This window comes from Stenella coeruleoalba, assembly GCF_951394435.1.
Source record: "Stenella coeruleoalba genome assembly, chromosome: 7".
NCBI lineage: Eukaryota > Metazoa > Chordata > Mammalia > Artiodactyla > Delphinidae > Stenella > Stenella coeruleoalba.
This window is the reverse complement of record NC_137153.1, coordinates 89,891,822-89,915,053: the sequence shown is the minus strand read 5'-3', so window position 1 is coordinate 89,915,053 and position 23,232 is coordinate 89,891,822. Positions and strand designations below refer to the sequence as shown.

The window sequence follows — 23,232 nt, the reverse complement described above, 5'->3', positions numbered from 1 at the left end:
CCATTCATTCATTCCGTTACTCTGCAAGTATTTGAGTGCCTACTATGTACCAGGCACTGTTCTAGGCACCAGCAAACAAATCAGACCTAATCCCTGCACTTGAGGACGCTGGCCTCTGTAGGCGAGACAGCCAAGAAACAGGAAATAAGCATATTAAATAAAATAAGTTACATAGTACGGTAGATGGAAGTACCATGGTGGGGAAGAAAACAAACAGGGGCGAGGTGGAGGGTGTGGGAGCAGTGGAGTTGGGGCGATACAGGCCACTGTATGAAATAGGGCCGTTGGGTGGCCCCCTTGAGGTGAGAGTTCAGCCTACTTGCAGGAGCTGAGGAAGTGTTCCATGCGGCCTCTCAGGGAAGAGCCTTCGGGTAGGACAACAGCAAGGGCAAAGGCTGTGTTACTAATAATGACAGATTATTAAGTGAATAACATTAGGCCCCAGCTTTTTTTGTGAAATGCCAGAAATCCACCCCGCATCGGGGCCTTGGAGATCCCCAGCTCTCTCCTTTGCATTAGCTGCAGGACAGGATATCTTTGAGGCTGTAACTGTCCTTGTGACACCCTCCCCACCCCCACTGTGGTTGTTCCTTGGGCTATGGAAGGGTCCCTGGAGTTGCTCTGATACTGATGCAAAAACTGGAGCCTGGAGTGAGGAAAGGACCAGCCCAGGGTCACTGGGCATCAGGCACAGCTGCCCCAGCTTCCTGGGGTAAGACTAGACTGTCAGTGATTCATTTGCACCAGAAGGTTGCTTAGCAACCAACACTAGGGCCAGGTGACACACTCTTTTCTGTCAAAGGGTCTTGGCATGAGAAGGCCCTGGCCCACAGCAAATTAGACTCTTAAACACTTAAAGGAACGAGACATATTTTTTGAAACCAAAACACAGTATCATTTCTTAATAGTATTTCAAAGGCAAAATTAGACACTTGGTTCCATGGCCCTGTGTATACTTCCTTGTAAGAGCCCTGGAGTTAACTAGTACCTTTTCTGGGGTGGATGCTGGTCACTAGGAAAGATAACAAAAATTGCTCTTTTTTTTAGAATAGAGCCTAAGAATTTCTGAAGCATTTTACCATCTATATTATCCACCCCCGCAACAACCACATGGTCCCCATGTTAGTGTGTTGTCCCCATATTAATGATGAGGAGACAGATCTCTCTGGAAACATGCATTCAGATTTGGGTACTCTGACTCCAGACTCTGTGCTCCTTGTGCCACGCTGCACCTTCCTCCCAGCTGCCGGAGGGGGCTGATCTGGACCAGGGATTTGGCCCAGAGTCACAGGTTTCCTCCTGCAGCTGCTCCATCCCCCCCGGAGTTAGTCAAAGGAAGTCCTACATTTGCACACCAGCGAAGAGCCTGGTCATGAGGATGGATGCTTTCTGACGGGAAGAAGCAGGGTACCCGCTAGCTCCAGCTTCGAGGAAGATGACAGAGAGCAGATGAGGGAGGGGCTAGCCCTGGGTGGGCGCAGCAAGGCCCAGCACGAAGACATCAGTTGGGCAGTCGCCTGCTGGGAGCTGCATCTGCAAGTCTGGGGTAGGGGTGACTTTCAGAATCATTCAGATGGCTGCTTATTTGGGAAGGAAAGCAAATATTAGCATTGGCTCTTCTGGTGGCCACGACCATGACCTCCTCTGGGATTAGCTGCTCAGTGTCTCAGGGGTCCTCTGCTCTGGAATTACCTCATGGTTGTACATTTAGTTTTTAGACTAAAAGAATCATTGTTTCTTTTTAAAATCTTCATAGGAATACAGATTTTTCCAAGACTGTACTTTTCCATTCTATCTGAGAAAGGCCATCCCAAAGTTTGGAGTGCCTAAAAATGACTGCTTTATGAGTTGTGGGATCGGGAAATGGTCTGCTCATTCATGTTTTCTGGGCCAGATGACCTCCCACGGTCTGTGTCTGAAGCATTTTCAGACACTCTGACAATAGCCCTTCCAGAAGGTCTGCTGGAGTCATCTCAGGTCTCTGATTAGACTGCTTTTGAGAAGCAGATCATTTTTAAAGCTAGGCTGGGTCGTTACACCCTTGTGACTTTTCTGTTGTTTCAAACCTTTCCGTGGTTAACTTGTAAAATCTTTGTTTACCCAGATGAGGAGAAAAGGCGACCTGATATTTTCCATGCATTGAAAATGGGTAAGCGCTTGAGAAAATCTTTTTGGATATTTAAGAATACAGTGCTATTTTTTTCCAACCTAATTAATATTTATAGTCCTTTCCAAGGCCACCCAGAGTATTTGAGAAAGAAACAGGCATTTTGTTGTTTCCTGACTCTAGTTTCACCCAGGGAGGTTCAGACCCTGGAGTCTGGTAGTCATGCTGTTTTACACACAGGTTCCAGACTGCTCTCTCAGGCCCCCTCTGCCTCTCCGGCTAAACCCTGTGGCTATGTCCTGGCTTTTACTTACCTCTAAAATGCCTGGCTGCCCGCCTACCCGCTCCACTCTCTTTGTAATGAAGGGCTGTTTAGCCTAATATTGCCTCTCCTGAAATAGACACCCCACCTCCAGGAAGCTCGCCCTTACCCTCACCTCTCAGGGAGACCTGAGCTCTCCTTCTGCGTGCGCATTGCCCTTCATCACCATTCTTTTAAGATGTCAGTGACATTTTCTGTCTTTTGGGAAAGCCGTTCGTGTGCTTGCCTCCATCCCTCCTAGACGGAAGGATTTGAGAGTGCGGGCTACCTCTGACTTATCTTTGTAGCCCCTGCGATGCCCAGTAGCCCAGTGCAGAGGCTGGCTTAGCACATCTGTTACATGAAACCACTGGGTAAATGATCCTGCGGTGCCAGGCCCACGGATCACCAGGGCTTCTGCTTCTGCTTCTGTTTGCAGGAAACTTCCAGCTGGTCAAAGAGATTGCCGATGAAGACCCCAACCACGTGAACCTGGTTAATGGGGATGGGGCGACCCCACTGATGCTGGCAGCTGTCATGGGGCAGCTGCCTCTGGTGCAGCTACTGGTTGAGAGGCATGCTGACGTGGACAAGCAGGACGGCGTGCATGGCTGGACGGCCCTCATGCAGGCCACCTACCACGGGTCAGTGCCAGCTCCACTCCCTCAGTGGGGAGGCTAAGATGTCCCGGGCTGAAAGAGGGTTCCTGATGGGTTTCTGGTACCGAGATGCTACAGATAAGCCCCCCCCCCATTATGACGATGTTGAGGCACTCAAAAAAGACTAAAAGCCATGCAGACTCAGTCTATCCTGCATTCCTACCCTTTGTGTCCAGATTTCCTGTTGGCTTGGCACACAATTTCACCTGTGGTCATGAGAAACCATGCAGAAGGAAGGTTTTATACTGAAAGATAAGTTTCAGTTGAGCAAACAGATTAGTTCTTCTGGAGTTTCACATTGATGTATATAGCAGCCTCCCTGTTGCCCCTGTTGGGAATAAACGTCGGCCATTTGTACCACTGGCTTCTCGTCTGATGGTGAGGCTTGTCCTAGCCCTCGTTTTGCATAGGCGTCAGCATCGACTGGTGCTTCTGAATCCCTTCTCATCCAGTCATCCCTCTGCCCTCCTGGATGCCTCCTCCTTGGGGTGGGCTTGACCAAGAGGCAGGGATCTGCATACAGCCTTATACCTGCTCAGTGATCTGATTCCAAATTAGGGGCTCCACCCTTGTCCTGCTTCAGGTGATCAGAGCAGTCTCCTGTATCCTTTTGAAGTGGTTTCTTTCCTCATTTGGTAGGCCTCAGACTTCCACATCAAACACCCTGGCCTGCGGGAGGCTTCATGTTTCAGCTGCAGGAGTCCTGATTTGGGGCTGGAGGGGCAGGGCCTGCATGTGGTCCTGGGGGCCAGTGGTTTTGGGGCAGAGCCCTTGGTTTTTGGTTTGTGGAAGGAACACTCAGGCTTTGATTTCTGTCATGGCTGGCCACAGTGTAGGGAACAAGGGCTGGGAGACACAGCTTTCCAAGCCCTTTTACAGGTGCAGAGATGCTGCTGTAGTTAAAGCCACCACTCATGTTGCCCAGAAGCAAGGCCATGATTTCCCTTTCAGTGGGTCTCACTCTGGCTTTTTCTTTCTTCCACAGGAACAAGGAGATTGTCAAATATCTGCTAAACCAAGGAGCTGATGTCACTCTTCGTGCAAAAAACGGGTACACGGCCTTTGACCTAGTGATGCTGCTGAGTGATCCTGGTGGGTTGTTTCTGGAAAAGAGTTTTGAGCCTGCGGGTTCTCTGGCTGGGAATTGAGATAATCACCTGTGATTAAGCACTTGCTTATTCAAGGGGGAAGCCACTCTCAGACTCCCAGAGCTCCCCACACAGCCTCAGGCAAGTCTTCACTCCTCCCGAGGAGGGTGGAGCTGGGACCAGGTAGTCCCTGAGGCCTCTCTCGGCTCCAGCCTTCTGGGAGTCTCCCGGAGGGAAGGCCTTGGCAGACTGCACAAATCCTAGATTGGTATTTGTGCTCCCAGCCAGAAACTGATTGACTCCGGAGGAAACAGGCCCCTCTCACGAGCAGAATCAGAGTAAGCAGTGACCCCCGTGGCTTAATTGTGTAGGTGGAGGCTGCAGGTCAAGGGTCCTGTGCTGGAGGTGTCACCGTTACTAAGCCCCCAGCTGGCACCTCAGACCCTCCCCCACTTTGACAGGCCTTCCTCTGGGACCTGGGGCTTCCAATTAGCCAGCTCAGGGGGCAGGGTCTGTCTTACCTATTGTCTCTCTTGTGACCCCCGAGTTTCAGCCCAGAGCGGGAGAAGCTGGGAGGCCTTCCTGGCCTGCAGGCTCTGAGCCCTGAGCCGGATTCTCAGCAGCTGGCGGTGGAGGGGAGGACTTTTGCCTCCTCAGTGTCTGGTGGAGGGACTCCTGCGGCCTCCCTTAGCTGTGGAGGTGGCAGCCCCTTCCTTACCGCCAGCATCACCTCCCCCGCCACCCTCCCCTCCTGCGGGCCCCACATATCACACATACGTGCTGGTCCTGTTGTATCCTTGGAGAGCAGCGAGAGAAGCAGAGCTGCTTGTAGAGGGGAGGAGCCCGGAGTCTGGGAAGACCTGAGCCCTGCTAGAGAGATAGGGCCCTCCACCCAAGTGCAGCGATCTCACTGATCTCACTCCTCTCGTGGCTAGGGTTCACATCATTCAGGATCAGTCTCCCGGGGACCCCGGCCTCCTCCCACACACGCTTTCCTCTGACAGACTCGTCTCTTTCCCTGTGTCTCTTCCCGCTCCCCCCTTCTCCCCCACTCCCTTTCCCAATAAAACAATCTACCCCAATGGATTTTTTTTTTTCCTAGTGGGTTTTCAAATGAAGTTTTTGCCTGAAATTTTCAAAGAAACACATGCTTATTATTGAACACTTGGAGAGAAAAAAAGGAAACAGTCATCAAGAGAAAAGCGTATTAATAGTTGGTAGTATTTTCTTCTCAGTCCTGTTTGTTGTTTTTTCAATAGCCTAGTTGAGTTAATAATAACTAATACTACTTAACCTTTCTTAAGCACTTACTGTATGTTAGGAATTACCTCAAATCCTCCAGATACCCATATGTGGTGGTACTAATGTCACCTCTTAATCTACCTGCAGTTACATGGCCAGGGAGGAACAGAGGCAGAATTCAAACCTCAGTCATCTGGCTGTAGAGCCTGTACTTTTTTTTTTTTTAAACAACAGCTGTTTTATTTTACTTATTATTTGTTTTTAATATATTTATTTATTTATTTATTTTTGGCTGCGTTGGGTCTTCGTTGCTGTGTGCGGGCTTTCTCTAGTTGCAAGTGGTCTTCGTTGCGGTGCACGGGCTTCTCATTGCGGTGGCTTCTCTTGTTGCGCAGCATGGGCTCTAGGCACGTGGGCTTCAGTAGTTGTGGTGCACGGGCTTAGTTGCTCCGCAACATATGGGGTCTTCCCGGACCAGGGCTCGAACCCGTGTCCCCTGCATTGGCAGGCGGATTCTTAACTACCGCGTCACCACGGAAGTCCCGAGCCTGTACTTTTTTAAACCCACCACCCCTCTGCCTTCCTGGTAGGACAGGACTTCTGGCTTTTATTTCTGGTTAAGTGGGTTAAGCCCTGCTCACCTGTTTGCCACCTTTTGAAGAGCCAGTGGAGGGGCAGGGACGCCTTGATCCTGGAGTAACACAGGCTCTGGAGCTGTGGGGCTGAGTTCTCAGGCTGATGGGGGTCATCTTGGGCCCCCACCCCATGGCCCGACAGACATATTTGCAGGTAAAATGCTGCCTTTTGTGTCCATAGACACGGAACTTGTTCGACTGCTGGCATCTGTCTGCATGCAGGTGAATAAAGACAAAGGCCGGCCCAGCCACTCACCACCCCCGCCCCACTCGAAGGTCCGACAGCCCTGGAGTGTCCCAGTGCTGCCTGATGACAAAGGCGGACTTAAGGTTTGACTTCTCTTGTCTTAAATGGCGTCAGAGAGCCAGGCCAGGATGGGTGAAGCGGGGAGATGCTTGCCGCTTCCTTGTTAACCAGGGCTGGTGTAGGCTGGGGTGGGGGGCCCAGTAGGGGCAGGAAGTAAGCTGGAGGTGAGCAATAGGGAACGGTGGGGACCAGGGAAAACTGGGGTGATCGTAACCACTTAGTGGCCTTAGTCGCTGCTTTGCAAGTATGTGGGTCCATGTTGCCACATGTTCCCATCTTTTTCAGGAGAAGCTAGAAACCCAGATTTTGATGCAGAGACACAATTTGGAAATGTAGGGAATCTAAACATTTTTTTTGCATGATGTAGTACTGAGCTGGCCAACCTTGAACACCTCTTCTTCCAGGCCATCTGTCTGTGGCCTGTGCTTTAGTGTGGAAAGTATTTGCTGATTGCACCATTCTAGGATCTCCCTGTGGTCCACAGACCCCCGTCAGCTTCTTCTGGAAACCTCAAAACCAAGCTCCAGTTGCCTATTTCTAAACTGCAAGCTGAATGTTTCTCTTTGAATTTCTTATCCTCCGAGCCCTGCTCTGCTTGTTGGAAATCAAAATTATTTTTTCCCTTGTCCTGGCTGGGGTTCTAGCACCTTCTCAGATCTGCAGACTTAGCATTCTTCTCATGTTCGTCGCTCACTCAGGCCCCTGGATTCTTCCTCACAGTGTTGTTTGCATAGATCTCTTCATTCCTGCCTCACTGCCATCTCTGTAGGCCAGGCTCTCACAGCCTCCCTTTGGCGCTGTGCCAGTAACCCCTGAGCTATCGTGGGATTATGTAGACACCCTAGGGGTGGCACCTGTCCTCTCTTTAGGTGGGAAGGCATCAGCTACAGGAGCAGATGGTCCGGGCGTTGGTGTGGACACCCTGACACCTCTCACATTGTTACTGGAATAGGGGGAAGGAGGTTATGCAGTAATAGATGTTAAGGTGTTTGGTATTGCCTCTGTGTCCACCTGTCTGTCCCTGTTTGACTGTAAGACACTGAGCAAATTGATATCCCTGGGTCTGTGTTTCTCTATCTGTGCAATAAGGAGATTGATTGGAGGAGGGTTAGCAAATAGGGTTCACTGCCAACTCCAGCCTATTGGAAAGGCCCCCTAAGGGCTGGGTCAGGAAGGATTTAGAGAGAACCATGGCTTTTGGGAAAGGGTGCTATGGTTGATTGGTAATGCCCGCAGTGGGCCCAGGAGAGGGGAAGGGAAGCACGTGTGGAGTGTGGTCACTGTCCCTGGGCTAGGTGTTCTTGGGGCATGACCTCTGCTCTGCACTTCCTTGGCAGTCCTGGTGGAACCGAATGTCCAATCGGTTCCGGAAGCTCAAACTGATGCAGACACTGCCCCGTGGGCTGTCCAGCAACCAGCCATTGCCTTTCTGTGATGAGCCAGAGCCAGCACTGGACTCCACAATGAGGGCGCCCCCCCCAGACAAGACGAGCCGCTCTGGGCTCCCCGACGTGACCCCCACGACCAAAGACAATGGTAAGAAGAAGTTGCATGTGTGGTAGAATTTCCAGAATGGTCAAACCCTGAATCTTTTTGCCCTCACCCTCTTCCCTTTGTCCCACCTCCTAGGCTGATGCCAGAGGTGAGATGCTGTTGGAATGTGACACTGGGGCAGAGTGGCTGGTCTGGCAAAGAAGGGACATAATTGCTGTCAGTGTGGTAGAATGGGGAAGCTGGTGGCACGAGTCCCAGGCTCCTGTCCCACATGCCCTGTTGAGACCACTGGCCAGTCACTGCCTCTCTCTTGCCTTCGATCAGCGATTTTCCCACCTGCCGAATGTGATTGGTCTTGCACTGACAGTGTTTTGGAATAGAGTGAATTACTAGGGTTGGGCTGGGGGTAGTGAGCTCCCCACCACTGGAGGTATTCAACAGATTGGATGACTTTGCCAGGGCACTGAAGGAGATTCCCACACTGATTGGGACGTCAATTAGATCAGATCCCTTCTAACAGTCAGACTTCCCACACCCAGACTAGATCCTTTGGCACCACTGTTTGAGACAGACTATCGAGCTGGAGGTACCACTGTCTGACCCAGCATGACAGTGGTTTACGGAAAAGCTGAAAACACACTCTAAGATACCTTTTAAGTGCTTTCCTTCTATTCAGATATAGAATACCAATTATTATTATTTAATCACTCAGGAGAGTTGGTTTTCCAGGATGAAGGCTGACCTGGTCACTTGTCATGCCATGAACTCTTTGTGGGGTGGGGGTGGGGTCATTTCAGGAAACTTCTGTTTGTTTCTCAGGTCCTGGGAGCACAAGAGGAGAAAAGGAAGATGTGTTATTGACAACCATGGTGAGTGTGGGGCTTTTCTAAAAGCATTTCAGGTCTCTACCAATCGTTAGGGGATTGATTTCTAAGAAGGGATGTAGGCGTTTGTCTTTCTCTGTGGTGGTTACAGATGGGGTCGATATCAAAATGTGTAACAGTGGGTATATCTCTGGCACCGAGAAATCAGGACAGATGCCAGCCCTGAATTGCAGGTAAGGCTGTGCTTGTGCTTAGCAGCCGGAGGTAATCCCCAATCATGTTCTGAAGGAGGCAGTACTGAGGACAGGGGCCTTGTAGGCATAGGAATTGATGGGTGACATTGAACTCACCCTTTTGGTTACGGAAAGCCAAGGAGAGAGAAGTCAAAGAGGAGGGTATGTTTCCAGCCTGAGAGAGGCCTCAGTTTCCTCATCTATAAATTAGAGATGTATCAGGATTAGGTTCAGCTATGAGTGACAGAAAATCCCCAAATAACTGGCATAAATATATGACAGCATCACATTTCTGTCAAGTAAGTGAAGTTCAAGACTAGTTTATTGTTCCATAGAGTTTGGGACCTAGGTTCCTTTTACCTGTTGGTCTACCAGCCATGGCTACTACTACCAAGGTCACCTTTTGGTCCAAGATGCCTGCCAGAGCTCTCTCCATTACTACCTCACTCCAGCTGACAGGAAAGTTGAGGGAAGAAGAGGTGACCATAGGCACATGCCAGGTGTCTTTAAAGAAGTTTCCTGGGCTTCCCTGGTGGCGCAGTGGTTGAGGGTCCGCCTGCCGATGCAGGGGACATGGGTTTGTGACCCGATCCGGGAGGATCCCGCGTGCCGCGGAGCGGCTGGGCCCGTGAGTCATGGCCGCTGAGCCTGCGCGTCCGGAGCCTGTGCTCCGCAACGGGGGGGGGCCACGACAGTGAGAGGCCCACGTACCGCAAAAAATTAAAGAAGTTTCCTGGAAACTCACACATCACTTTTGCTTACATAAATGGGCCAGAATTTAGTCACATGGCCCATTCACACTGCACAGGAGGCTGGGAAATGAAGTCTTTGTTCCGAGTGGTCGTGTGCCCATCTAAGTATCAGGTGTGTCTGCTGAGGAAGATATCGAGGATGGACATTAGGTGATAGCTAGCCTTCTCTAACTTAGGGGATGATCTCTCATGGTTGTGGTTTTTCAGTGAGATCATCCCCAGGAAGTTCTTAGCATAGTGGCTGGCCCAGAATGAGCTCTCATTTATCTACTGTGTGACGTTGGACATGTTACCTCACTTCTGTGGGCTTCATTTCTCTTCTCTGAAGTGAGAGTCTCCTGGTTGGAGTTGGGCTCAAGTCCCTTTAGCTCTGAGGCCTTAATCTGGAGGCTGGCCAGGAGAGGGCAGTATTGGAGAGAAGAAGGGAGCAGAGGAGCCTCCAAAAGACTAAGCTGCCCCAGGACCTGCGGAGCCCTGACCAGGATCTGCCCGCTCTGCCCTGCTGTGTAATAGGCATAAATTGGTGTCTGCACACTGACTGTGGGACTTGTACCGCCCAACATTTGATAATGTTATTAAATAGCAAGAATTACTTTCAGTATGAAGACAAATGCTGTTACTGAAATTTTGGAAGATGCAGTAAAGTATAAAGAAAAATAAAATTGCCCTTGATCATACATCCAGATATAATCATGATTGACATTTTGTGGCATATATCTTTTGAGTATTTTCCCTAATCATTTTTTCACATCTGTGACTATGATATCGTGTTATATATAATAAACAAATACTTAACACAGCACTAAGTGTACCAGCCAAATGCTTATTAAGTATTTGCAGCACTTTACATATATTCACTCACTTAATATCCCCAACAACCATGCCAGGTCAGGCACTGTTATCCTCCCCATATTGTGCTGAACCTGGTGTATTAACAGTTTGTCATGACCATCTTTTCTGTGTCAGGAACACTCTTTGGTCCCATCACACCCAATGGCTGCAGGATGAACATTCCATCATGGGACTGTGCCCTCATCTCTTTATCTAAGACTGACCTGGACTTTGGGGTTCCTAGTTTTTCATTGTTCTAACAGCTCTGATGAATACCCTTAGGCAGATGAGGTTGTCGAGGTCCAGAGGGGACACCCCTTATTCACGGACTCTCAGAAAAGCAGGATAGAGCCAGGGTGGGAACCCAGGATGCCCACCCTCCCATCTTGTTGCTCTCCTGTCCCACCTCCTCATGCCCTCTAGAGGGCACGAGTGTGCCTGCCTGCCCCGTGGCAGATGGAGGATGGCCACGGTGCTCTGCTGAGTGGGCGTTTGCAGCCATCCTTGCGGAGATGCCCACCTGCCTGGCTCCCGAGGCAGGTTTAGCTGTGGTATGCCCTTCCCTGCAAAGCACCATCTGGCACCAAGTTCACTGTCTTTTCTTAATTAAAGTTAGCTTGGACTGTGTGAAAGCTTTTCCTTGACAATCCGCCAGTCATCATTGTGTGGATTTTATACTGACCCCAAATCACATTTTCAAAACTTAAATTGCAGTTAAAAATGTCAGCAGTGGGAGGTGTGGCTGGAGTAGGAAGGAAGTGGTGGGATGGGGGATGGGAGGGTTGGCTGGGTTCACAGATAGCCAGCCTGGGCCTTCCAGTACCCTCATTCCCTCCTCCCGAAACCCTCAGCTCTGGTCACACCAGTGTCCTTGCAATTCTGTGCACTGGTCTTGCTCCTCTTGCCTCCAGGCCTTTCCACATTCTCTTCCCTCGGTCTGCAGTGCCCTTTCCCCAAACCTCTCTGTTGTCCTTTGGGCTCAGATCAAGTGCCCCCCAACCCACAAGATGCCCTCTCTACCTGCAGGGAGAGGTGGCCCCTCCCCTGTGCTGCCCCATCACAGCACACGTGTCACCTCTTGGCTACCCCACGACTCTCCATACTCCCCGCCCCTGTTGTGTGTTTCTGCTGTGGACAGATGCAAGAGAACCTGGGAGTTGGAGCAGAGCAGCTATGGGAATCGCTTGGTTGCTGGGAAGAGAGCTGAGGACATCATGTGGGTTTCTGGCTTGGGTGGAGGGGTAGGTAGTGCTGCCGTTCTCTGAGAAGCAGGGGAAACCTGGAGCCTTCCTCGCAGAGCCGGGAGCCCTCTTGGTGCTTGCCTAACCCACAGCCTGTCTTTTTCAGCTTCGGAATGGAGCCCCCTTCACCAGACTCCCAAGCGACAAGCTGAAGGCAGTCATCCCCCCTTTCTTACCCCCTTCCAGCTTTGAGCTGTGGAGCTCGGATCGGTCCCGGACATGTCACAACGGGAAGGCAGACCCCATGAAGACTGTGCGGCCCCAAAGAGCCAGCAGGGGGCAACCTGTGGGCGGCGGGAGCACAGACACCGTAAGTTGTCCAGCTGACATGCTTTACACGTCACCACTCACTGACATTGCAGGCAGAAGGGACCTGAGACCCACTAATCCAGGGGGGCTGAAGCTTTTTATTTTCTTTTAAATGAGTGATATTCTTTTGTCTAATGAAACCCTACCAAAGAACTTAATATGTAAGCAGATTAAAATGTTAGAGTGAATGGAGTGAAAATGGGAGTCCCTCTCCCTGGAACACAGGTTGAAGACCTGATCTAATCCACCCTTCCCTTTAGTAGATGAGGAAACAGCCCAGAGAAGGGAAGTCAGTTGCTGAAGGTCACCCAGCCAAGTTGGGGCGGGGATGCTGGGACCAGAAATCAGGTTCTTGGCCTCTAATTTAGTTCCATACTACATTGCGCAGGTCCAGGACAAAGCTCAATGCTGGGAGGCAACTATGTGTGCTACTAGTGTTTTCTTGCAACCAGAAAGTGTGACTTGTCTCCTTTTGACCGCAGTGGTTTCTGACTTGGTGGCCCTCAGTGTGTCTCTGTGATATACTGAGGTAGTCCATCCCGTTGTGGGAGCTGATCTCCATATGTGTAGACTGTAAATAATGTAGGTACAGTAAATGGGCAAACCGAGGACAGGGATTTAGGACCTGACCCTGCCGCTTTGTGTCGACTGATTGGAGAACCTCAGGGCCCCCGTCTCTGTCTGACCCCCATTGCTTGCTGCTGCCTCCCTGGACTGTCGTAATACCAAATCACTAGTTGGAGACCAAGGGCCTGGTGGCTGGAGGTACTCAAAAATGGACAGAGCGGGTTTACATTAGTCCACCACATGGGAGCAGGTGGGTGACCTGTAGGAAACGATGTCACAGGTGCTCAGCCTGAGTTAATGGTCAGTCAAGTTGTCAGCAGATAGATGTGAACTGCCATCCCTTGGGGGACTCCTAGCAGGATGAGCACCGGTGGGCAAGGACATGCCAGTGGATGCAAGCACCGGCTGGGATGGGCCAGCTGAACTCCAGGTCCCTCACCACTGTGATCTGTGCATCGGAAGGAATGAACAGCAAACCCTAACTGTGATATCCACCTTGTTCTTGCAGACTCCCGTCAGGCCAGTTAAATTTCCATCTCTCTCCAGAAGCCCAGCCTCTCCTGCCAATTCTGGAAACTTCAACCACTCACCTCATTCTTCTGGTGGCTCCAGTGGGGTAGGAGGCATGAGCAGGCACGGTGGGGAGCTACACAACCGCTCAGGTGGGTACCCAGGCAGGCCACTCCGTGGAGGTGGGAAGATCCCTTGGGGTTGAGGGTGTGAACTGGGGACAGTCCTAGAGACCACTGCATACAACCTGTCTTTCTCGTTGATGTGCCTAAAGGATTTTTCAGTGAATTCACAATTCATAGTTTCTTCTATGCATTTTCTTAGGGCAGGGGAGGGGAAGAAATAGTCTATAATGCTTTATTTTCTTGGAAAATTTTACAAGAAACTAAGAGAAATACATGGTGTTTTTGCGGTATTTAAAATCCTTGAAGATTAAACCTTAGATATCTTCTCATCCTGACCCTTCAATGAACAGATGAGGAAACGGAAGCTCAGAGTGGGTGACAGATTTGCCCAGAGACACACAGCAGATTTGCCCAGAGACAATTAAGACTCAAAGCAAATTGCCCCACAGTTATTTGGGGCTTATTGGCATACTTTCTTTTTCTTTAATTTTAATTTTTTTCACATCATTACATTTGTTTACCGTATTCTTTCAGCAAATATTGTTGACCACTTATTAGATGCAAGGCAATGTCTAGGCGATAGAGCATTTAGCAATAAAAATTTCAAAGTCAGTTCTGTAAGAAGTTGTATTCTGGTATAAACAGATAATTTTTTAAAAATCTGATGATAGTAAATACTATAAAAAACCAAACAAAACACCAGAGTATGGGAATAGGTAATGAGGCTGGTTACAGGATATTTTCTGGTCCTCCCCGAGGGGATCCAGGATTAACCAAAGCCAGCTTTGCAGGAAGGCACCCTGCTTTATGCCATTACATAAGGAATGCATGCTTCTTATGGAAAAGCTTGAAAACCAGATAAAGAAAAGAAAAGTATAATCTCACCCACTAGGGATCATTGTTAACATTTTGGTGTATATCTTCGCAAAGTACTTTAATGCATATTTTTGAAAGCATAATAATAATTTATTAAGCACTTAGTGTGTGCCAGGCACAGTGCCCTTTAAATAGATTATCTCCTTCAGTCCTCCAACAACCTGTGAGGTGTCCTGTCCACTTTACAGAGGAGGGAACCGGGGCTCAGGGGAGTTAAATAACTCGCCCAGGACCACACAGCTGCGAAGTAGCAGAGCCAGGACCTGCACGCAAGCAGGCTGACTTCCCAGTGTAGTCTGCTCTGTAGCCTTTTTCCTCTTTGTACCCATTACCATGTTGTAAACACCTCTTTATGCCAGTACACGTGTAGCTACAGCATCTTTCAAATAACCAGACAGCCTTCCACTCATATGAGGTGTCAGTTTTAATTCACCAGTTCCCTCTTGTGGAATGGTGTTCAACCATTCAGGCTGTTCTCGATTTTTGCTCTTGGAGATCCCACTCTAAGTAATGGCTCCATAGCTCTGCGCTTGCCTGCTTGCTTAGCGATTTGCTTAATGTAAGTGCCTTTGAATCAGGGTGGCGGGGGCAGTGGGTGTGCCTGTCTTTGAAGCTTTACACTTTGCCCTCCAGACCTAGTAAGTGCTTTATAAATGTCAGATATCAGTGTTCTCCCTCCAGTGCCCTCCCGCGCTCTGGATATTATCACTTTCCCCTTTTCCTTTCTAATAATTCAAGGTTGCTGGTAGGTTTGGGGAAACAGGGAGAGGGAACTTGGCAGTCAGAATTCAGTCAGGGAAGCTAACCCCTTGAGTATTATGGAGTGAGAAAGTTATTGGCTCAACTGTGGGAGTAGCTGGGGGCGTAGAGATCCAGAAGCGGAGGCTGGATGATGGCAGAGGAGCCCTGGCGTGGCAGCATGTGGAGCTGCTGGCAGGCGCTGCAGTGGGGCTGCTGGGGGAACCCAGGGCAGGGCGTGCTGTCTGTGCCCGCTGGCGGCTGACTGAACTGGCCGTGGCTCGGGGGAAAGTGAGGACAAACTGGAGCCTTGATGGCCGTCCACCTGCCAGTTGTCATGCACAGTCCTCCTGTGGTTAGCCCTGACCCAGAGCCAGGGGCAGGGGTCTGGGAAACGGGGTTCTGGCTCAGCCAGGTCGGCACCTGATGTCCACCGCCCGCACTGCAGTGCTCTGGACCCAGGCAGTCATTCCTATTCCTGTTTCCTCAGGTGGAAGCATAGACAGTGTTCTGTCCCAGATCGCTGCCCAGAGGAAAAAAGCAGCCGGATTATCTGAGCAGAAGCCCAGCCATCGGTCAAGTCCTGTTGGGCCAGCGCCTGGCTCCAGCCCGTCTGAGCTCCTGGTCTCCTCTGCAGGCGGCAGTGTTCCTGGTGGCAAGGTGCTTGTTCTGTTTCCGTCTGCTCCTCTGACGCTCACAGGTCCTGTTCTAGCATGGTCCACGCCTGGGGAGCACAGGCGGTGCCGCCGTCGTGGGATAGGACTAAACCTCCCATCTGGCCGCACCTGGGCTTTCTGAGAAGGGTGGCTGCTGAGATCATACCCTGTGCCCTTGGTCTCCTGCACACGTGTGTTCACCTCTCGCCCGATCTCCAGGATACCTCCAGGTGGGAGGGGTGCTGAGGTGCGGTGCGATGCCGGGGTGAGCACTAAGTTCTCCAGCCCTATACTGGTCATCCAGCCTCACACGGCACGTGTTTTTGTTCACTGATTTAGAGCAAAAGGGTTCAGAGTGTGGGTTCAGGAGCAACTGCCTGGGTTCTAATCACAGCCTCACACTTCAGCATTTAGAATGGGGCTGGTACCTGGTATGCCTGTATAAGTGTCAGCCCTTACTGTTGACAGTCGTAGCAGTAGTATTTGTACTCCTTTCTTATGCATCCACTGTCCACATCTTTGGAGCATCTGCTCTGTGCCTGGCACTTCCAGCAGTGAGGATCCAGCAGTGAACCAGGGCTTTGGTGACCGTTCTCAGGGTGTCACTGCAGACACAGCCATCTCACACTGGTGTGGTAGGGTCTGCTGTGGAGAGGGGAGGATGCTGTGGGGCACGGCTGGGTTTCTGCCGAGGCTTGAGGGCGTCAGTGACATCTAGACAGGGCTCTGAAGGATGAAGTGCCAGATGAAAGGGGCAAGGGTGGGGTGAGGGGGAGACTGTCCCAGGGTGAGGGGACGGCATGTGCAGAGCGCCGGAGATGAGAGTGTGGTGTAGGAAAGGAACTAAAGGGAGGTTGGTGGGCAGGACAGAGCCAGGGCCTCACCTCCCTGCTCTGGCACCTTTCCTCCATTAGTGCAGCCCCAGAGCAGTCACCACGTTGGTAGCAAACTGTGGGATTTGCAATGCGTGGAAAACCCCACATGCCTCTGGGAGGGGAGGTCTTCCAGTGTCTTCAGAATCTTCCCCCTCCACCTCCTGAGTCCCTCCTCCGGGGCTGATTAATGGAGTGAGCCCCCAGAGTGTGGGTACCTAGTCATGAGCATGAACTGGCTCCTTTACCAGATGGCTCTCCAGGTGCCCCTGCAGTGGGGCAGTATAGCCCATTTCCTCCTCTGAGAGGACCCCAAGTCCAGGCACAACCGCACTCTTCATCTTATTTTCTAGATGTCTTAAGCTTTTTCCCTGAGAAAAGGTAGATCGTCTGAAGGCCTCACACTTGGACCTTTGCCCAGAAGTGCCTCCAGAGATTGATGTCTTAATGGATGTATGAGAAATAGTCTTTATTGTCTGCCCAACCACTGTTGGTTATACAACTCTTTTTGTTATTCAAAGTCCCTTACACAGTTGGACCTGTATAATTAGTTTCTTTACAATATAACTCCAGAAAAAATTTCTCTCTATACATTAGCATATTTTCTATTATGTTCAAAATTACTTGTGTAATAGGATTTATGTAATTAAGTTCCTTTTAGAATTCAGCTCTACGGAAAAAATATCTCTACTGATACTTCGATACATTTTATTTCTTCAGATAGTAAGAATTCTATAATTAGCATATTTCACTTTTTGCCTTTGCTGCTAGGAGACTCAGCTACTCATTAAGGTAAATCTGCTACTCTAGAATTTTGATATAGTTTTCCTCTTCTCTGTTGTCTAAAATTTTCTGTTTCTATTTTGATGGTCTTATTAGATGTATTATATATTGTTAGCTTCCTTTAATTGGTGTTGGAAATAGGTAGGCATCTAAGTTATAAATTAAATTAACTATTACCTCACTTGGATGCACCTATCATTTAATCTATATACAAGTGTGTTCTGATGAAAGGAAATTGTGTCTAAAGATGCATTCAGGAAACAGAAGACTGGGGAAACGATGCAGTTTAATGATCACCTGATAGTCTTAACATAAGAATATACTGTAATCCTGGGGAGCTATTTAAAAAATTCAGATTACTGGGTTCCACACAGCATAACTGAATGAAACTCTTAGGGTAGGGTTGGGGAATCTGTTTTTCTCCCCAGAGAGTGTTGCAGCCAGCCCAGCCCAAGTTCTTAGAAACCACTGCCCTAAACCAAAGGACACAGGAGTGGGCTTTCTGTCAAAGGCTCCAGCAGCAAAATGGAGACATGAAGTGCTTTTCAAAGACTGCGTTAGGAAGAATTAGCAATTAGTATTCAAAATACGAGCCTCCTAAATCTGGGTTTTGTACTTTGCTTAAAACAAGCACCACTGCGATGGCGGGATATTTGTAAGGCATGGCTTCTCACATGAAGTGTGCCTTAGGAGACACAGAATTGGGGGGAATGGGATCAGAGTACGCTTCAACACTTCGCAGATCTCAGGAAGCCCAAAGGCCCACTGGGAATATCAGCTTTCTGTTCCCACCCGAAAGCACAGTGGTTTAAAACAGAAGGCATTTCTTTTGCTTGCAAGTCTGTGGCTGGGCAGTTTAGTCTTGACTTAGTTAGGCAGTTCTTCTGGTCTGAGGGGATCACTTAGATGTTTGGCTTTTGGCTGGGGTGACCAAAAAAACAGGGCCATGTATGCCCACAGCAACCTTGGGTATGTTCTAATGGCACTAGTCAAAGGCATAAGTTGAAAACCAATCAAGTAACTAAGTCATCACACCCTCTGTGCAGGAGACCACACAGAGTTACATAGCAAAGGGTATTGATCCAGGGAGGGGTGGAGATGATGCCATTACATGATCAATCTGCCACACTGCGGATGAGAGGAATGGTTCAAATATTTCAGAGCATCCCAAATTTTATATTTATCTGCTCCCTCCCGAATAATGCTGCACACAAGGCCTAGAGTATTGTGTTTCTTTGCTCTTGGCTGGGATAGATCTGTTTCTTAGGGATATACCAATTACCTTCTGCTTAACCAGAAGCTTTATTATGGAATGTCGGTCTTTATAGAAAAAGCAGAGGAAGAATTCCTTAATAATATAGGCAGCTTATTGACAAAGTCTTTTAAAACGTAAGAAAGGGACTTCTTTTTCCACTCTGGGTTGTAGGTAGCTCGAAGGAGCATTAAAGGCCTAGCAGAAGGAAAGGTGTACCCATTTCCAGGCAGGAAAATATTTGTCCTGGTCTCTACTATTCTAAATGAGATGTCCAATTTTTAGCATAAATTATAAGACGTACAAAAAGGCAAGAAACACCACACTCCCAAGAAGTAAGGCAGTCATCAGAATCTGATGTAGATGTGAAACAGGTGTTGGAATTATGTGACAGGAAATTTAAAAGAACTACAATTAATATGTTAAAGGCTCTAGTGGAAAATCTGAACAGCATGCAAGATCCTATGAGTAACAATTTCAGCAGAGAAATGGAAACTATAAGAAAGAATCAAATGGCAATGCTAGAAATAGAAAACCCGTAACAGAGATTAGAAATGCCTCTGATGGGCTCCTCAGTAGACCTGACACAGCCAAGGAAAGAATCAGTGAACCTGAAGATAGGGCAATAGAAATTACCCAAACTGAAACACAAAGTAAAAAAGAAGGTAAAGCAAAAGAAAAAAAGCAGAGCACCCAAGAGCTGTGAGATAATATCAAATACTCTCACATACAAGTAATTGGAACCCCTGAAGAAAGAGAGAATGGTGGTGCAGAGGAATATATACGTATTTTTTAATGACCAAGAATTTCTCCCCAAATTAATGACAGATGCCAAACCATAGGTCCAGGAAGTTAAAAGAACACTAAATAGGATAAATACCCAAAAAAGAACACTTTGTCAGAGTAATTCACCATATTAACAGACTAAAGAATAAAATGCAGAAAAAGCACTTGGCAAAATTCAAACTCCATTCACGATCACAACTTTTGGCAAATTAAGAATTGAAAAGAAATTCCTGGACCTCATGTAAGATACCTGTACTTAGCATCATACTTAATGGTGAAAGACTGAGTGCTTTCCGCCTAAGATCAGGAATAAGGATGTTGTCTCTCAACTTTGTACCAAAAACTATAGCTAGTGTGATAAGGTAAGAAACAAATAAAAGGTACACAGATTGTAAAGGAAGAAAGAAAACTATCTCTATTTTTAGATGATATGATGTCTGCTTAGAAAACTCAAAAAAATCTACACAAAAGCTCCTAGGACTAAGAAGTGAGTTCAGCAGGGTCTCAGGATACGAGGTCAATATACAAAAGTCCCAATTGTATTTTTACACACTAGCAATGAACAATTAGAATTAGAACAGTTAGACTTTTAAAATATGAAACTTAAAATATCATTTACAATACATTTGAAATGTATTATATGAAAATAAAATTATATGAAAATGTATTATGAGAATGAAATACTTAAGTATAAATCTAATAAAGTATACGCAGAGTCTATAAGTTGAAAACCACAAGACACTGATAAATCAAATAAGCTTAAATAAATAGATATCCATTTTTTTGTAATTTGATCTATAGATTCAATGTAATCCCAATTAAAATCCCAGCTAGCTCTTTTTGTAGAGATCTAGAAAGTGATTCTTAAATTTATATTTAGATGCAAATAAACTATAATAGGCAAAAGAATTATGAAAAAGAGAATCATAATACCTAGTTTCAAGACTTACTATAAAACTACAGTACAGTATTAGGGAAGGACAGACACACAGGTCAATGGAACAGAATAGAGAGGCCAAAGAATAATCAACTGAATTTTTTTTTTTTTTTACAAAGGTGCAAAGGCAATTCCACAAAGAAAGGGTAGTCTTTTCAACAAATAGTGCTGGAACAATTAAATATGCAGGAAAATGAACCTTCACATATTTCTCACAGCTAATTCAGAGATTAACTCAAAATGGATCATAGACTGAAATACAAAATGAAAAACTATAAAATTTCTAGGGGAAAGTCTGTGTGACTTTGGATTTGGCAAGTAAGTTTAAGATATAGTACCAAAAGCATGATCCATAAAAGAAGAAAATGTTAAATTCGACTTTATGAAAATTCATATCTTTTGTCTGTAAGAGACAGCATTAAGAGAATGAAAAGACAAGCCACAGACTAGACAATATATTTGCGAATCATGTATCTGATAAAGGTCTTGTATCCAGAATAAAGAACTCTCAAAACTCAACAACGAGAAAACAACCAATAAATTTAAAAATGGGCAAAGTATCTGAAAAGTATCATGAAAGAAAATATGCAGATGGCACGTAAACATATGAAAAGATGTTCAACATCATTATTTAGGGAATGCTACTTAAAACCACAATGAGACAGCACTCTACACCTGTTATTAGACTGCCTAAAATTAAAAAAAAAATTAAGTTACAAGTGCTGTGAGAATGTGGAGCTACTGGAATTCCCATTCATTGCTGGTGGGAATGCAAAAATGATACAGCTGCCTTGAAAAAGTTTGTCAGTTTCTTATAAAACTAAACATACATATAGCATGTGACCTGGCTCTCTCACTCCTAGATATTTACCCAAATGAATTTTTTTAAACTTCTGTTTATACAAAAATCAGTTTGCAAATGTTTACAGCAGTTTTTTCATAAATACCCCAAACTAGAAACATCTCATAACAGGTGAACAGGTAAACTAACTGTGGTAATATCCATGCAATTGAATACTACTCAGCAATGTAAAAGAACACACTACTGACACATGCAGTAACTTAAGTGAATCTTAGAGGCATCATGCTGCATCAGACAAAAAAGTGTACATATTGTTTGATTCCATTTATATGACAGTATACAAAAGGCAAAACTATAAGGATGGAAAACAGATCAGTTATTTCCATGGGTTGGGATGGGGGGAGGGGTTGACTAGAAAGAAACAGCACAAGGGAATATGGGGGATGATGGAACTGTTCCATATGGCACTCTGTTGGTGGAATACACAACTCTACGTATTTATCAATATCTGTAGAATTGTACACAACAGTTATTTTTACTGTATGCAAATTTTAAAAAAATCAACCAGGACCTAAGGATGTACGCAGACTATGACAACAGATGTAGTTGTATTACAAGTGAATGACATAACTGCACTGTAGGAGGTGGGAGAAAACATGTAAATGGATATTGTGAGAGTAAAGTAAAGACAAAAAGAACTGTACAAAAGCATTGTACTCTAGTTGATTTTTTTTTTAATTGGGGTATAGTTGTTTTACAATGTTGTGTTAGTTTCTACTGTACAGCAAAGTGAAGTAGAGTTCCCTGTGCTATACAGCAGGTTCTCATTAGTTATCTATTTTATACATAGTAGTGTATATATGTTAATTCCAATCTCCCAATTCATCTGAGGTTTTTTTTTTCTTGCAGGCGTTATGGTGTAGCAGTTGTGAAGCTACTTTACATATATATACCTTTTGTGTACATATACACTTTATATATATACTAGGGTTGAACAAATAAGTAAATATATTATAGATAATGAGCCCAGTTTTTAACTGTCAGAGATTGAGTCAAAGGGGAAATGCTAGAACTAATCCTGTGAGTATTGGATTGGAGTCAGAGGTGTCAGTATGAATCAGTATGAATGTATGCATAAATATACATATATACACAGATTGATAGACATAGGAATATACTTATTGTAGAGTTATGTGTGTATGCATGGGTTAGTAGACTTCATATATTTCCTTGCTCTGTTCACTGAGAGGACCTAGAAGCAGTGATATCCCAGTAGCCATGAGCAACCTACTATCCAGATTTTGGTTTCTAAATAGCACCCTCCAATACAAGGGACCAGGGCATAACAGTAGTATTGGATTATAACCCAGAGAATAAATATCCACAAGCCCATGCTGATACGAATAAATAACTGAATAAATAAATCGGGGGAGAAGGAACAAGTCTTCTGTACAGAAGAATTCCAAGTAATAAATGTGGAAGGAATAAGGGAAATAGCAAAACACCATTAGAACATCACAGTAGTAATTGCTCCAGAGAAGATGCACCAAAGAATGTTAAAATTAGCAGGCAAAACTTTTAAGAAAAAACAAAATATTTAGCTTAAAATGTCTCCCCAAATATTTATTGGTTATAAAGGGAAAAATAGTAACTTTGCAATGGAGAAACCTGACAGACACCACCTTAACTAAGTCATCAAGGCTAGCATCAGTGATAAGGTACTGATACTTTGTATCTCCTGGTGTGATGCACTGAGAATAGCACATCATCTCAGTGGTCATCAACCTCAAAATCCATAAGTAAATCTAATTATGAAAAAATAAGACACACCCAAATTGAGGGACTGTCTACAAATACCTGACTAGGACTCTTCAAAAGTGTCGAGGTCATGAAAGACAAGGCAAGACCAAGGAGTTTTCACAGATTGGAGGAGACTAAGGAGACCTAACAAGTCAATGCAGTATGGATCCTGGACCAGAATAAGAATCAGTGTAACAACCAGTGATATTTGAGTACCGTCTGTAGTTTAGCTGATACTGTCCCAGTGTTAATTTCTTAGTTTCCGTCATTGTAAGTCTAAGAGTACTCACAAACATAGAAAACAAATTTACGATTACCAAAGGGGGGCGGGGAGGGACAAACTAGGAGTATGGGATTAACAGATACAAACTACTATACATAAAATAGATAAGCAAAAAGGATTTACTGTATAGTCCCAGGAATTATACCCAATATCTTGTAATAACCTATAATGGAATGTAAACTGCAAAAAAACCCTACCCAATTCACTATGTTGTACACCCCA

The 23,232-nt window shown here is 46.5% G+C and overlaps 1 protein-coding gene across 1 annotated transcript in view; it reads left to right on the top strand.

Moving 5' to 3' along the window:
• Positions 1-23,232, top strand: part of ANKS6 (ankyrin repeat and sterile alpha motif domain containing 6) — a 54,802-nt gene that overhangs the window by 10,690 nt on the left and 20,880 nt on the right. The window contains exons 3-11 of the mRNA XM_079926895.1: positions 2,105-2,149; positions 2,848-3,052; positions 4,053-4,159; positions 6,214-6,362; positions 7,677-7,875; positions 8,653-8,702; positions 11,821-12,024; positions 13,099-13,252; positions 15,330-15,499. Coding sequence (XP_079783021.1) covers positions 2,105-2,149; positions 2,848-3,052; positions 4,053-4,159; positions 6,214-6,362; positions 7,677-7,875; positions 8,653-8,702; positions 11,821-12,024; positions 13,099-13,252; positions 15,330-15,499 — 1,283 coding nt within the window. The remainder of the gene's footprint in view (positions 1-2,104; positions 2,150-2,847; positions 3,053-4,052; positions 4,160-6,213; positions 6,363-7,676; positions 7,876-8,652; positions 8,703-11,820; positions 12,025-13,098; positions 13,253-15,329; positions 15,500-23,232) is intronic.